The sequence below is a fragment of the Molossus molossus genome, unplaced genomic scaffold, assembly GCF_014108415.1.
Source record: "Molossus molossus isolate mMolMol1 unplaced genomic scaffold, mMolMol1.p scaffold_m16_p_7, whole genome shotgun sequence".
Classification (NCBI taxonomy): domain Eukaryota; kingdom Metazoa; phylum Chordata; class Mammalia; order Chiroptera; family Molossidae; genus Molossus; species Molossus molossus.
The window spans coordinates 96963797-96980414 of record NW_023425401.1 but is presented as its reverse complement, the minus strand read 5'-3'; the positions used below and the strand labels follow the sequence as shown (position 1 = coordinate 96980414).

General features: G+C 42.9%; 1 protein-coding gene across 1 annotated transcript in view; it reads left to right on the top strand.

The window, feature by feature from the left end:
- The window catches only part of SLC35B4 (solute carrier family 35 member B4), a 41485-nt gene extending 36921 nt beyond the window's left edge, over nucleotides 1-4564 (top strand). The window contains exons 9-10 of the mRNA XM_036247442.1: nucleotides 1920-1995; nucleotides 2693-4564. Coding sequence (XP_036103335.1) covers nucleotides 1920-1995; nucleotides 2693-2939 — 323 coding nt within the window. The 3' untranslated portion in view covers nucleotides 2940-4564. The remainder of the gene's footprint in view (nucleotides 1-1919; nucleotides 1996-2692) is intronic.
- The last annotated feature ends 12054 nt before the right edge of the window (nucleotides 4565-16618 follow it).

Below are 16618 nucleotides of genomic sequence, written 5' to 3'. Positions count from 1 at the left end.
CTGCTGAGGTTGCACCGAGGCCTCTCTCATTCTGTCCCCCCAAAATGCATGAAGGTAGTGTGTAAGAAAGTGTTTAAGGCTCTGAATTACTCATTTCTGATTTTTTTACTGAAATATAATTGACATATAGCTGATTTTTGACACAATGGTTTTTACGGTTTCTGACAGTCCCCACAGAACAAAGAGCTATTTAAATGAACACACTATCAAATTCCTTAGGATTGATTTTGATTTAGTACTAGAATGCTGCTTCTAAAAGTGGCAGTTTTGGGTATTATTAATTTTTTTTTTAGAATCTGCCTTTAACTTTTTCAAAATCATCCCCAATTTAAAAATGTTTTTTCCCTTTTGAGTTTTAGTGTCTCGAATCTATTATTTTTTATTTTTCTAAGAGAGCCAAATATCCATTAAATATTTTACGCCATATCAATTACGTCTCTCCTCAGAAAATTGATACAGTGGATCTCTGAAGTTATTTAACAGTAATAACATCTTAACTTTCTTTTTGTTTCAATACTTGCTAAGTGTTTCAAAGACAATAGAATACCAGATTATTGGGATTTCCCACAAGTCCAGACACACAGTTCTAAGAAATTATCTCTTTATCTACGTGACTTTTTATTTTTTGCAAAAGAAAATTAATAATATTTTCCTAACCAGATTTCAGCATCCCCTTGTTAGAATTTCCTAAGTTATGCTGTATCTTTCTTTCTTTTTAAAATCCTCACCCAAGGATATTTTTCCATTTATCTTCAAATAGAAAGGGAGGGGGAGAGAGAAACAACAGTTTGAGAGAGAGACATAGACTGGTTGCCTCCCACATGACCCCAACCAGGGCCGGAGACCGAACTGCAACTGAGGTACATGCCCTAGACTGGAATCGAACCCATGATTCTTTGGTCTGCGGGCTGACGCTGAAACTGCTAAGCCAAACCAACCAAGGCTATGCTGTGTATTTCAAACTCCAAAAACAGATTAGCAATATAAAAGAAATGACCCCTGATTACTATGTCCTTATTCTCCTTAATCTTGGGTACTTTGTTTCCTCCCAAATATTTACTGTGCAAGCCTCATTATATAAAACTAACATAAGCATGTGTTTAAAAGAAGAAAAGTTAAAGGCCATCACCCTGCACATCAGCTAATTTCATTTAACCAGTTTCCTTCCGTTGTAATCCTTGTGTGGATGTAATTCTATACTTTCTTTTTCACTTTCATTTTGAATTTTTGTGACTATATATAATGCTTATGATCTTTTAAATAGCATGTACGTAAAATGCCTCATCTAGTCAAAGCACCTTTGTTTACATAGTCATTGGTCTGTCATTGGACATTTAGATCAATTCAGAGTTTTTTCTTATTGTAGTTAACTACAGTGAATGAAGAACCCTCTTCTGAATTATCTAAGATTGATTCCTAAGAATGGGTATCACTCTTACCTTGGCAGATTAGAATATTATTTGTACATTTTAATTGCTAATTTAATAGATACGAAATGCTACAGCCTAGTTTAATTTAGAATTCCCTGATTACTAGTAGGATTGACAGTATTTGCAAATGGTATTTACTCACTGGTTGTCTTTCCTCTTGTGTTGACTGTCAGTTAAGACCATCTCATTTGACCTTCTCTGTGCTTCACAGCCTTTCTCTCTCTGTCAGGTGGGGTCCTATTCAGGTGAATGGTAAAGAGTTTATTTTAAAATTGAGATAAATTGTCATTTGTTTTAAGAAAGCAATGGAATGAGTGGAGGCTGATACGGCCTGGAATCAAGGCAGGTCAGCTGGTGTCTGGTCCCTACCTGCTTGCCAGGGAAATCACATTGCGGTCTCCATCATGTTCCGTCTGTATTCTTGTCCAAAGAGATGAAAACTTCAGCTGTCAAAAGTGATACAGCGATCTCCCCTCTTAATCTTTGCAGAGTTATATCAAGTTCCAGTCGCTGGTGTGTCCGTGCCCATCATGTGGTTCTACCTGCTCATGAATGTCGTCACTCAGTATCCTTCGCACCCCTCTGCCGTGGGGTCTTGTCTGGGTTATTCTGGCACAGGCATGTTTATTCCTCTCAGTGCGGGGACGTGCGACATGCGTCTCATTTCTGCTTTGATCTGCTCTGCACTAGCAGGAGAGAGACCCATCCCGTGAGCGCCTTGTGGCGGGCCAGAGAGATGACAGTGGTCGCAGTGTAAGAGCCAGTGGATAATCAAGAATTAGCATATGACATGCATGTTCTGAGATTTCTCCCTGGGGTTTTCCAGTATCGGGACATTTCACAGGCTGCCACACAATTCTGAAAGAAATTTCAAATTAGTTAAAACTTAAAAAAAAATATGCTGCTTTTGAACGACCTTAAGTCCGTTATAAAGACTGAAAAGTCTTTGCGACAGACTGAGATTGACCTCATAGATGTGCCCCGCAGACTTCCTCTGTGGAGACAGGGTAGAAGCCTGGGGACCGGGTGACACAGGTGGGCGTGACGACCTTCCCTGCGAACTGCAGGAAGGACCCGGAGACGGGAAGTGTTGGGCAGAGTTAGCTGGGCTCCGCGAGTGGAACGGCAGGGCAGGGGCTCTGCAGAAGGTTCTGCCGGGGCCTCGAGCAGCCGCAGCCCACCCCAGGGCCCCTGGCGCTCAGGACCGCGCGGAAGGCCCACCCAGCCGCCCTCAGTGTCTGTGCCGCCTTAACCCTGCCCAGGTACGTGTGCATCCGCGGCGTCTTCATCCTCACCACAGAGTGCACCTCCCTCACCGTCACCCTCGTCGTGACCCTGCGCAAGTTTGTGAGCCTCCTCGTCTCCATCTGGTACTTCCAGAACCCGTTCACTCGGTGGCACTGGCTGGGCACCCTGTTTGTCTTCATTGGGACCCTCATGTACACAGAGGTGTGGTCCAGCCTGGGGATCGCAAGAAGCCAGCCTCGGAAGGAGGACAAGAAGGACTGAGGTCCGCCTGGGAGACGTGTGGTGCTGAGCAGGGTCTGGCTGCCATCACTTTGTTACCGCCGAGTCACCGGTACTGAGCCGAGCGTACCGGGGATCCTCGGGAGGGGACGTCCCAGACTCCACGTGGCTGCACAGACCCGCATCGTGGACTCGGCATAGAAACGCTCAGTCCCGAATTAGAAAAGAGAATAGTTACCTGCTTTCGAAACCCTTTGTTATTTCTGTTTTGTTTACCAAAATCTTCAGTACTGTACCTGCTGACTGAATTGAGTCCCCAGAGCTCCTAGTTTTCTGTCGGTGGACAAGACCACCGCTTCTGTTGTTCTGACGCTTCTCTGCCTAATGGGCCCTTTCACCATGTCCTGTCCTTCCGCTCTGTCGCCTCCCACTTGTCGGTCAGTCAGCGACTCCTGGCGGCATCGTCAGGAACAACCGACTGACAGGTGACCTGGAGCACTGGTGGCACGAGGGCTGGACTTCTTCCCCGTGCTGGGAGCGAGGCCGTCGTCCCTGGGAGCTGAGCCCTGGTGGCACGGGCAGACTGGTGGGACCCCTTCCCACGTTGTATTTCCTATGCAAAAGTTACATGCTTGCTGTGCTTAGAACTCACCTGCAGCATCTCTCTGTGGCACAGTGTTAACAAGAAAAAGAGGTTGTCTGTGAATTGGGAAAGACATTTTTCCCCTCAGTCTAGGGCCATGAGCTTAGAACCGAGATGGTGACACCAGGGTGGCCCAGGAGAAGCTGGCTCTGGTCATCATCCAGAGAGCGACAGCTTCGCCATCCCAGGCCCTCACAGGGCTCCTTCCAAGTGGGTAGGTGACGTCCCTGAAAGGCTTCTCAGCCAAGGGTACTGTGCCTGGCATTCTGATGGAGCCACAGGCTGGTGAGTGTGGTGTATAAATCAGGTCAAATCACAACTAAAGTGGATAGCTTTCCTTATTTGTCTATAACACATCTTAGTGTTCTTATGGTGTTTGTGAGGTGGGGATGGTGTGTGTTTCATCCCGTGTAGAAAGGTGCCCCCCACTATCTGGTTTTCCTGCCCTGGCAGATTTCCTTAGCCCTGGACCTTGACCTCACAGAAGTGCGTGCTCTTCCGTAGGCTGTTGAACATACAGGCCACTCTCTGCACACACGCACGACTTTCCTTTCCCCTGGGTGCAGATTGTGATCGTAAACTGCAATGTGGCTGTACGGGTCCCCTGGGTCCACCCCAGGGTGGGGGACGTATATTCCAGTGCCTGGAGCTGTTCTGTGATGGGGTCTGAGATAAGCGTCCTAGAATTATTGGGTTACTTTGGGGAAGTCACTTAAGTTGCCTGAGTTTGGGCAGGTCCAGATGGCAGTGTAAGAGGACATGGAGCTTGTCCCCTCCATGAACACACCGAATGCACATCTATATTTAGAGTGGTGGTCTCTGAGACAACTAAGGGACCACCGGACAGCTTCTGCACAACAAAGAAGAGAGGGAGAGGCCACCTACAGGAGCTCAGAATCTGAGGGAACCCACTAGGATCAGAGGAGCGGGTGAGCATCATATTTGCATGTTCCTTACACTTGGTGAGAGCTCTCCCCAGGTGCTCTGGCCAACCTGCAAGGCCACAGCAGTATCCCCAGTCACCCCCCCCCAAGAACTAGCTCCAGCAGGAAGAGGGTGCCCCCCACCCACTTAGCAAGCATGCACCGCCCCCCTACCCCCACCACCAATCTGGCGGTAGATCCACTGGGCCCAACAGGGCACTGAGGCTCAGCCACTGCTGCCCATACCCACTGGGCTGCCCCGCCCAGAGCGGAACCACAGTGTACATGTGTGCTGGGCAGCCTCACCTGGAGTGAAAGGGACTCAGCAGGGCATCACTATGCTTCTGCCTAGGGGGCGGTCCAGCTCATACCTCCATGGCGGTCAGTCAAAGCAACAGCACATGGCTTGTGAGTGCACAGACAGGGGCCCCACCCAGAGTAAGAGGGAACCAGCAAAATGCTACAGCATGCACTTGTGGAGCTGTGTAGACCAGCAACTATCGGACAGCAGAGTGAGCCGTGCACATTCACACAGAGGGAGCCCCACCAGAGTCGGAGGGAGCTGGCAGAGTGCTGCAGTGCGTGCTTAGAGGACAGCCCAGACTGGCAGCAGTCACAAAACAGCAGGGTGAGCTGTGCACATCAGGAAGCCATGCCTGGAGTAGGAGAGAGCCAGCAGAGTGCTGCAGTGCCCATGGTCAGATACCCCCAGACCAGCTCCAGCAGCAGTCAGAACAACAGTGTGTGCCTCCTGCATAACCAGGCAGTCCCACCAGTATGAAGGGTAGAACCAGCTCTACAGTGCACGCAGGTCTGGCTGTGGACAGCCAAAATAGTGGAACTACCACATGGACACCATGCTGCTCCACCCCACCTGCTCCTTCTGGCCAGGTGGCACCCTAGGCACCACATGTGCCTGACTCAACTCCAGTCAGCCTGCCAAAACCACCCGGTCTACACAGACTCCACTTTCTATAAGACCAATATTTCAAGACTGGTAAAGAGCTATTTCACCTAATTCATAGGAACAAATACAGAACATCAAACAAAATGAAGGAACAACAGAAAAACGAATGGAATAGAGATAATTTGCCTGACAGAGAATTCAAAGAAACTGTCATAGGATGCTCAGTAAACTTGGAAGTAGAATAGAGGAACTCAGAGAGAAGTTCAGAAAAGTTAGAAAATGGCCCTGGCCGGTTTGGCTCAGCGGTTAGAGCTTCGACCTGCAGTCCAGAGAGACTAAGGGCATGTACATTGGTTGCAGTTTGTCCCTGGCCCTGGTTGGGTTGTGTGGGTGGCAGCCACTCAATGTGTCCCTTTCATGTCGATGTTTCTCTCTCTCTCTCCCCCACCCACTCTATCTGAACAAAAAAACGAAAAAATGTTCTCGGGTGAGGATTAAAAAAAAAAGTTAGAAAATGTAATGAAGAACCAATCAGATGAAGAATAACTGAAATGAAAAACACACTAGAAGGAATTGATAACAGATTGGTTAATACAGAAGAATGGAACAGCAACCTGGAAGAATAGTGGAAATCACCCAATCATAACAAAAAGAAAAAAGAATGTAAGAAAATGAGGATAGCGTGAGGGCCCTGAGGGACAACATCAAGCACACTAACATTCACATTATAGGGATCCCAGAAGGAGAAGAGAAAAAGGGGCAGAAAGTACATTTGAAGAAATAATGGCTGAAAACTTTTGTAATCTAGGGAAGGAAATAGATATCCACGTCAGAGAATTCCAAACAAGATGAACCCAAAGAGGCCCACGACCAAGATATACTGTAATTAAATGGCAAAAGTTAAACATAAAAATACAATCTTGAAGGAAGCAAGGGGGAAACAATTTCCTTTGAATTACATACAAAGGAAACCCCAAAAGGCTATCAGTTGATTTCTCAGCAGCAACTTTACAAGCCAGACAGGAGTGGCAGGAAATATTTAGAGTGCTGGGAGAAAGGAACCTACAATCTAGTATATTATACCTGACAAGGTTATCATTCAGAATTGAAGGAAAGATAAAGAGTTTCCCAGATAAGCAAAAACTAAAGAAGTTCATCACCACTATACAGACCTTATAAGAAATGTTAAGCAGTCTTATGCAGAAAAGAAAAGGCCATGCCAAAAATAAGAAAATACATGGGGAAAAAAACCACAGGTAAAGGCATATATAGCATTAACACAGTGAATCAGCCACTCAAAAATCTCATATGAAAATTAAAAGACAAAAATACCAGAATTAACTATATAATAAATAATCAGGAGCTACTCAAAACAAAAAGATATAAAATATGACATCAAAAATAAAGGGGGGGATTAAAATGTAGTCCTTTTAGAATGTTTTGAATTTAAATGCCTATTGGCTTAAAATAGACTGCTAGAGAAATAGTTGGATATATATGAATTTCATGGTAACAACAAACAAAAATACACCAAAAAAATAGAAAAGAACCTAAAAAAAACTCTAATGGAAACCAGCAAAGCAAAAGAGATCAAGAGAAGAATAAAAACAACCAAAAAAAAACAATTAACAAAATGGCAATAAGTACATACCTATCAATAATTACTTTAAATGTAAACGGACAATTCTCCCATCAAAAGTCATAGTGTAGCAGGATAGGTTTTTAAAAAAAACAAAACATCTTTAAAAAAATGAGACATCTTTGTGCTGCCTACAAAAGACTTTAGATTGAAACACACAGACTGAAAGTGAAGGGATGGAAAAAGATACTCCTACAAATAGAAATGAAAATAAAGCCGGAGTAGCAATACTCATATCAGACAATATAGGCTTTAAAACAAAGAATGTAAAAAGAGACGAAGACATTACATAATGATAAAGGAGTCAATCCAAGAAGAGAATATAACAATCATAAATATCTACACACCCAACATAGGAGCACCCAACTCTATAAAGCAAATATAAATGGACAGAGAGGCAGAAATGAACAGTAACACAATAGTCGGGAACTTTAATACTCCATTTACCTCAATGGATAGCTCATCCAGACAAAATTAATAAGAAAATAATGGCCTTGCCCTGGCCAGTTTGGCTCAGCAGTTAGAGCATCGGCCTGCGGTCCAGAGAGACCCGGGTTCAGTTCACGCTAAGGGCACGTACCTCGGTGGCAGTTTGTCCCTGGCCCTGGTTGGGCCCTGCGGGAGGCAGTAACTCGATGTGTCCCTTTCACATCGATGTTTCTCTCTCTCTCTCTCTCTCTCTCTCTCTCTCTCTCTCTCTCCCTCTCCCTCTCCCCCTCCCTCTCCCTCTCCCTCTCCCTCCCTCCTTTTATCCCTCTCTTCCTCCCTTTCTCTCCTTCCCACTCTATCTGAACAAAAAATGGAAAAATGTCCTCGGGTGAGGATGAAAAGAAAAGAAAGAAAATAATGGCCTTAAATGTCACATTAGAACAGATTGATTTAATATACATTTTTCAGAATAGACAACATTAGGCCACAAAAGAAGCCTAAATAAATTCAGGAAGATTGAAATTTTATCAAGCATATTTTCTGATCAGAATGGCATGACACTAGCAACCAACTACAGGAAGAAAACTGGAAAAACAACATGGAGGCTAAACAGTATGCTACTAAACAACCATTGGATCAGAGGACATCAAAAACTACTTTGAGACAAATGAAAATGTAAACACAACTTTTCAAAACTTGTGGAATGAAGCAAAAGCAATTATAAAAGGAAAGTTCATAGATAGCTATGCAGACGTACCCCAAGAAGTAGGAAAAATCCCAAATATATCTAACTTTACACCTAAAGGAAATAGAAAGAAGAACAAACAAAACCCAAAGTAAGTAAAGGAGGGAAATCATGAAGATCAGAGTGGAAATAAACAAAATACAGACTAAAAAAAACTATAAAAAAGATAAATGAAGAGCTGGCTCTTTGAAAGGATAAATAAAATTGACAAACCTCTAGCAAGACTCATCAAGAAAAAAAAAAAGCTCAAGTAAATAAAATCAGAAATGAAAGAGGAGAGATTACAACTAATATACCGTGGAATTGCAGAGGATCATTGAAGAATACCAGGAAGGCAGCCTCAGTGCAGGCAGGGCACGGGTGGAGGCACCGGCTTGTCCCCCTGGCTGCCTAGCTGTGAGCCCAGGAAGGGGAAGCCTTTTAAACTCCTAGGAGTTTTAGATATTGAGAATATTCCCTGTGCCTGGGACTCAGTATTCTATGGTTTATAAGGAACTATGATGGCTGGCCTTGGACATTTTTTGTTAACTAGTAGAATCAGAAGATCATATGATGTTGGAGTTGGAGGATTTATCTTGGTGACCTGAGGATGCTGGTTCCAGTGGGTATAATTATGTAAAGCTAAGAATCCAGAGAAGGAATTAAAAACAGGATATTATATGAAAGTACCTACCTTGATCCTGAAAGAAAACAAACCAATGGCAACAGCAGCAATGGAGCAGACTTGCACATAAAACCCAACACAACTCACAGAGGTCAGCATGAACAGAGATCAACAATGTAAAACATTGTATGCGTCATAAGAAGGTGATCAACCGAATAAATAAAGTATGTGTAAGTTGTGGTCGTTTTTACATTTGTATGAGTATGAACTTCTGGCCCTATGTCTACCACTATTATAGCAAATAGTGGACTTGTCATACTTAGACAAACAACAAAAAAGAATACTGTGAGTAATTAGGTCAAGAGATTGGACAATCTACAAGAAATGGACAAATTTTTAGAAACATACAATCTTCCAGACTAAACCAGGAAGAAACAGGAACTCTGAACAGACCTATACTAGTAATGAGATTGAAATAGTAGTAATAAAAAAAAAAACTCTGAATAACTCAAAGCCCAGGACCAGTTGGCTTCATGGGTGAATTCTATCAAACCTTTAAAAAAATATGTATCCTTCTCCAACTATTCCCCAAAAATTGAAGAGGGAGGGCTCCTGAATATTTTTTGAGGCCAGCTTTATTTAGACACCAAAACCAGAAAAAGACACTACCAAAAAAAGAGTAGTATAGGCCAGTATCCCTGATGAACATGGAAAAATTCTCAACAAAATACTAGCAAACCAAAACCAACACCGCATTAAAAGGCTTATAAATCATGATCAAGTGGGATTTATACCAGGGATGCAAGGATGGGTCAACATTCGCAAAACAATGTGATTCATCACATCAATAAAACCAAGGATAAAAGTCATATGACCATCTCAACAGATACAGAAAAAGCATGTGACAATATTCAACATCCATTTACGATAAAAATTCTCAGCAAAGTGGGTATAGAAAGAACTTCCCTCAACATCATAAGGGGTATATATGATAAGCCCACAGCTAACATCATACTCAATGGTGAAAAGCTGAAAGTTTTCCCTCTAAGATCAGGAATAAGATAAAGATGTCCATTCTCACCACTATTATCCAGTATAATACTCAGTATGGAGGGGATGCAATGGTGTGATGGATCATTTTCATTCTTCATGCAACCATTGCTAGAGTTTGTGTGTGTGTGTGGGGGGGGGGGGCGGGCGGTGCTTTAAACATTTGATTATACAGAACACCAATAGCCTGACAATGAAATATATTGAACAACAACAAGTAAAACAATTTTCAACCCAGACTTCAAGATAGCTGCAAGCCCAATTGGGAGTCAGTTGAAAGTATCAGAGAATTTTAATCCTATCCAGCCAGTGATGCTTGAGGCAAAACTGGAATGCAGCTTAAAAGAGTTTGCAAGTTTAAGGTGTTTACAAGTTTGGTTATTTCTCATTCTACCTGGGAAAAGTTATTTAGCCAGGTACAGCTGGAGGTATTGGCTATGGCACAAACTTCTCTCTGTGTGGTAAGCAAATAATCAAGCAGTCCTGGTGTAAAGGACTACTCAAGCTAGGGCATCTAAAGATGTTTGTTGAGCTTGAATGGCTCTAGTGGCTGGGTTACATATTGCATCATTAGTTCTAACTGAGTGGTCCAAGGCCAGCTAGTGTTGGAATTTAAAAGGTACCATTTACATGCACAGTAGAATCATACTTACCATTTACATGCACAGTAGAATCATACTTAGATTTCCATTCAATGTTTACAATGCAATTAGTTGTTTGTGAAATTTGTAATGTTTCATAGGACAAAATCTTAATAGTACTAATGTGTAGCAAATTATACCAATTAAGCAAGAAGTTCAAAGTTGTAAAGATAAAGACCCAATATCCCCAAATTTCCAACCATACATCTCAGTGTTATCTGGATTTCACCTAAATATTACCCCACTGGGAGAGAGATTTTAAATATCCTTCCCCTTCCAATACATCATACTTCCAGAGATGGAAAGGGAACACTTCAATTTCTTCAGTTTTTTCACTGCTTAGGCTAAGGTAGGTGCTCTAAAGGATCCAATGAATTGAATTAGTTTCTAGGTTTATTGCTGGTATTAAGCAATAAACCTGTCTTCCAGAAAGCCATGTCTCTGGTTGAAACATTTCCTGGATCAATAGTTGAGGAGGTAAGACCAGCTGCCAGTGAAGACTCTTCCATGTCAAACAGCAGTTTGATCTTTTCTATCAAAGATCACACACACACACACACACACACACACACTACTAAAACTGATACATGAATTCAGTAAAGTAGCAGGATACAAAATACCCAGAAATCAGTTGCATTTATATACACCAATAATCACCAATCAAAAAGGGAAACTAAGAAAACAATTTCATTTAAATTGCATTAAAAAAACCCTAACCTAATAATAAACTTAATCAAGGATGTAAAAGACCTGTATTCAGAAAATTATAAGACACTGAAGAAAGAAATTAAAGAAGATACAAATAAGAGGAAGCATATACCATGTTCATGGATAGGAAGAATTAACATCGTTAAAATGTTCATACTACCCAAAGCAATCTATAGATTCAAGTCCTATCATGATACTAATGGTGTATTTCACACAACTACAATAAATATTGTATTTATTTGCATCTGGAACCACAAAAGACTTAGAGTAGCCACAGCAATCTTGAGAAAAAAGAACAAAGCTGGAGGAATCATGGTACCTGATATCAAACTATACTACAAGGCCATAGTAATCAAAACAGTGTGGAACTGGCATAAAAACACATTTAGATCAATGGAACAGAATAAGAGCCCAGAAATAAACCCACGCCTTTATGTTCAATTAATATTTGACAAAAGAGGCATGAACATACAATGGGGTAAAGATAGTTAGCTCAATAAATGGTGTTGGGGCCCTGGTTCGGTGGCTCAGTTGGAGCATTGTCCCATACACCAAGTTTGTGGGTTCGATTCCCAGTCAGGGCACATACCTAGATTTCGAGTTCAATCCCTGGTCAGCGCACATATGGGAAGCAACCAATCGACATTTCTCTCTCACATCAATGTTTCTGTCTCCCCCTCCTTCCTGTCTCTAAATATCAATAAAAACATATCCTCGGGTGAGGATAAAAATTAATAATAATAGTAAATAAATGGTGGTGGGAAAATTGGACAGATATGTGCCAAAAAATGAAACTAGACCACCTTCTTACACCATACACAAGAATAAACTAAAAACTGATTAAAGGCTTAAATGTTAGATTCAAAACCACAAAAATCCTAGAAGAAAACATAGGCAGTAAAATCTCAAACATTTCTCATAGCAATATTTTTTTCTGAATATATCTCTTTGAGCAAAGGAAACAGAAAAAATAAACAAATGGAACTACATCAAACTAAAAAGGTTTTGCACAGCAAAGGAAACCATCAACAAAAATGAAAAGACATCCCATTGACTGGGAAAACATATTCCCCAATAATACATCTGATAAGGAGTTAATATCCAAAATTTATAAAGAATTTATAAAACAACACCAAAAGACAAAAAATACAATTAAAAAATGGGCAAAGGACCTGAACAGACTCTTCTCCAAGGAGGACATACAGATAGTCAACAGACATATGCAAAGATGCTCAACATCACTAATCATCAGAGAAATGCAAATTAAAACCACAATGAGGTATCACCTCACACCTGTCAGAGTGACTATCATCAATAAATCAACAAACAGCAAGTGTCAGTGAGGATTCGGAGAACAGGGAACCCTCGTGTACTGTTGATGGGAATGCAGACTGGTCAGCCACTGTGGGAAGCAGTATGAAGTTACCTCAGAAATTAAAAATAGAACTGCCTTATGACCCAGTGATCCCACTTCTGGGAATATATCTGAAGAACCCAAAACACTGATTTAAAAGACTATATGCACCTCTATATTCATTGCAGGGTTATTTACAATAGCCAAGATCTAGAAACAGCCCAATTACCCATCAGTAGATGAGTGGATGAAAAAGCTGTGGTACATTTACACAATGGAGTACTACTCGGCTGTAAAAAAAGAAGAAAATGTTACCTTTTGTGATAGCATGGAGGGACCTGGAGAGTATTATGCTAAGTGAAATAAGCCAGTTAGGGAAAGACAAGTATCATGATTTCACTTATATGTTGGAATCTAATGAACAAAATAAACTAACAAAACAGAAACAGACTCATAGATACAGATAACAGACTGACAGCTGTCAGGAGAAGGGTGTTGTGGGGCTGGGTGAAAACAGTGAAGGGATTAAGCAAAGAAAGAAAAAAAAAGACACAGACAACAGGGTGTGATTTCCAAAGGGAAAGGGGGTGGGGGGAGGTAGAAGAGGGTAGGGGGGCAGTAAGTGGTGATGGAAGGAGACTTGACTTGGGGTGGTGAACACACAATACAATATACGGATGATGTGTTATAGAACTGTACACCTGAAACCTGTATCATTTCATTAAACAAAGTCACCCCAATAAATTCAATAAAAATTTTAAAAATAAAGTTTCTTAGCAGATATGACCAGGTCTTTTTCCTTTCCTGTATCCTTGGTAGCATGCAGGGGTGGGGCATGTCCAGCCCACCGTATAAGGCCCAAGAAATCAGTACCAGCTGACATCACACACCTCACCAAATTAGCCTGACCATACAACTGGCTAATTACCCGAGGATATTTTTACATTTATCTTCAAACAGAGTGGGAGGGAGGGAGGGAGGGAGGGTAAGAGAGAGGGAAATAAAAAGAAACATCGATGTGAGAGAGACACATCGACTGGTTGCCACCCGCACAACCTAAACCAGGGTCGGGGCCGAACCAAGTTGAGTGCCCTTGGCTGGAATCAAAACCAGGTCTCTTGGGTCCACAGGCCAATGCTGTAACCACTGAGCCAAGCCAGCCAGGGATTTTTTTCCTTTATTGATTTTAGAGAGAGAGGAAGGGAGAAGGAGAGAGAGATAGAAACATTGATGAGAGAGACCATCGACTGGCCGCCTCCTGCACGCCCCCACTGGGGATCGGGCCCACAACCTGGGCATGTGTCCTGACCGGGAATCAAACCAGTGACCTCTTGGTGCAGGGGTCGATGCTCAACCACTGGGCCACACCGGCTGGACTAGCAGGCTAATTTTTAAGTTGATAGTTTTGTATGGCCCCCAAATTATGTTATAAATATCCAAATGGCTCTTGGCAGGAAAAAGGCTCCCCCGTTGGTAAGTGCTGTGGGCACGAGCATCATTTGGTGGTGTATCTGGAAACAGGCCTTTCCTTCTGCCGTGAAGGAAACACCAGTCGATCACATGGCATGTTTTCACTCCGGTGACACAGTTAGCAGAATCATTAACTTATAAAAACTATGCTAAGTATTATTCATACTGACAGATATTTAGGCTTATTCTCTCTGACATCATTTAAAATGCATTTCAGTTTTTAATCACTGCCATGAGGTGGACAGTGGACTCATGGAGGGAGACCGTCTTCAAACTACTGAACTCTGTTCTAAATATAACCAGCCCGAGACTGGAGTAAGTTCCAGTCTTAAGTGGGCAGTCTGACGACTGTCGAGATATTACCCCTACCTGAAGGAAATTTTCTTCTATATGAAATCACCTCTTTCTTTCAGTTTAAGGCACAGGGAAAAGAACAACACACGTTCTTAGGTTGTACACAACCAGTTTTCTTAGCTGTCCATGTTTGCCTTACCTTGTTTCCCTAATTGCCTCAGTTGAGATGCAAGTCCTTTCCCCCTGAAAAACTGATCAACATCAACATCGAGGTTAAACTCTTTCCAGCAAGTCCGGCCCGTGTGGCTCAGGGGTTGAGCATCGACCCAGGCACCAAGAGGTCGCCGGTTCGATTCCTGGTCAGGGCACATGCCCAGGTTGTGGGCCCAATTCCTGGTGGGGGCATGCAGGAGGCAGCCAGTTGATCTCTCTCTCGTCAATGTTTCTATCTCTCTCTCCCTTCCTCTCTCTCTCTAAAACCAATAAAGGGAAAAAAACATCTTTCCAGCAAGATGAAAGGAATGATTCACATTTAAAATAATGTACCTTCCCAAACTAGTTGCCCTGCGTTCAACTGCAACAGACCAATTTGACTCCATTGACTCATCATAAACAACATCCACAGCAGCTCCTTGGACGAGGGAAATGCACAAGGCTACAGTTCTTCCTTAGTGACTAATTATTTCCCCATTAGGTGGTGTGTGCAATCACTGGAATGCAACTTTGATGGCAGAGCGCAAAGTGTGCTGAGTAGTGCTGTTTCCTGCCCTGGGGCTTCAGAGGGGAAATTAGAAAATCAAGTCAAGTTGGGGACAGTCAAGAAATTATGAACAGGAACAACTGTGGGATCATCAGTTTTACCAAAGGTGCAGGCAGACAGACATGATGACAGATGCAGCATTCTAACTGGTTCCCTGAGAGGCTAAGGTTTGAGAGTATTGTACCAGAATATTTCTCGGCCAGGGTGTCCCACCTATAAAGGTTAAAACAGTAAAAATTAGGGAGTACTGTATAATAAGTAGACCGCACAATCTAAAACACAGGTAAGGTGACCAGCTTGTCACAAGAAATTAGGACTACGATTTCAGGCTCTGCGGTGTGGTTCTTCTCGTGTACGTCTTTGTATCTGCGCCAGCCTTTGCCACGGCCCCTGGTACGCAGCCGGTCCACGGATGAGCATCCCCGGCCCAGAGCTGACTCGCTGGCTTAGAATCATTCTGAGCTGACGCGTCCCCCTCCCTCTCTCGGGCATTTGCCGCTGTTGAGTGAAGTCAGCTGGAGTGGGGTAAAAGAAGGAAATGAGAATTGTTTTCCACATACAGACAGGAATGGTGGTAAAGGTTCTCAACCCCCTCTGGGCTATAACAGAATCTATAAATATTAGTACAGTAACTCTTCACATTCATACGTGAATATTCATACACATATATTCACATACTCTGCCCTGACCAGGACCAGGGCCGGGGACGGAACCAAGGTACGTGTCCTTGACCAGATTCTTTGGTCCATAGGCTGACCCTCTAACTGCTGAGCCAAACCAGCCAGGGCCTCTATTGGCTTTAAAACAAATGAGTACTTAGATGAATCAGAGACGACAGACACCAACCCAGTCACTTTCAAATGCAGGTGACCTAGGATCCCTCTTCAGTGAATCGAGTAGCTGAAGGCTGTTGGCTTCATTCAAACGGGTATGTCTTTGGAGAGCATGGCTGATTGTTTGGGGTCTCATGAAACCTTCAGAAAGTAATCTAAAATGAATTGTTAAAAACAAATGAGGTAAGTGGGACTACAGTTCTTGGGTGAAATTTTGGCAGTTTCCAAAAATCTGATTACTCAAGTAAAGTCTGCTCTTACGATCCAGACACCACTTGTGTTTCTCTCTCTCTCTCTCTCTCTCTCTCTCTCTCTCTCTCTCTCTCTCTTTTTCTCTCCCCCCCTCCCTCCCACTCTATCTGAAGATAAATGGGGTGGTGGTGGTGGGGAACAGAGTAAGTTATGTGTCCCAGGCACAAAAGTAGAAAACTCAAAAGAAACACTCGATCCCAACTATGTTTTTATCAGAGGGACTAAATTCATGTTCTGCTGCACGGCCAGGGTTCCTGCGTGCTCTAGGGGTTCTTTTAGAGCTGTTTTTAAAACCAAAGAAGACAGTGTGTCTGCGAGGGTTTTGACATCCTCTCCCTTAAAGTGCCCCTGCAGGTGGATGTGTCAGTAAACGCAGACAGACGCAATGGAAAGCAAAAGTACACGATGAAGTGGGAGGCTCGGCGGCCTAGAAGGCTTGGACTGAGAGGGGCAGGCTTTCCTCCAGAGG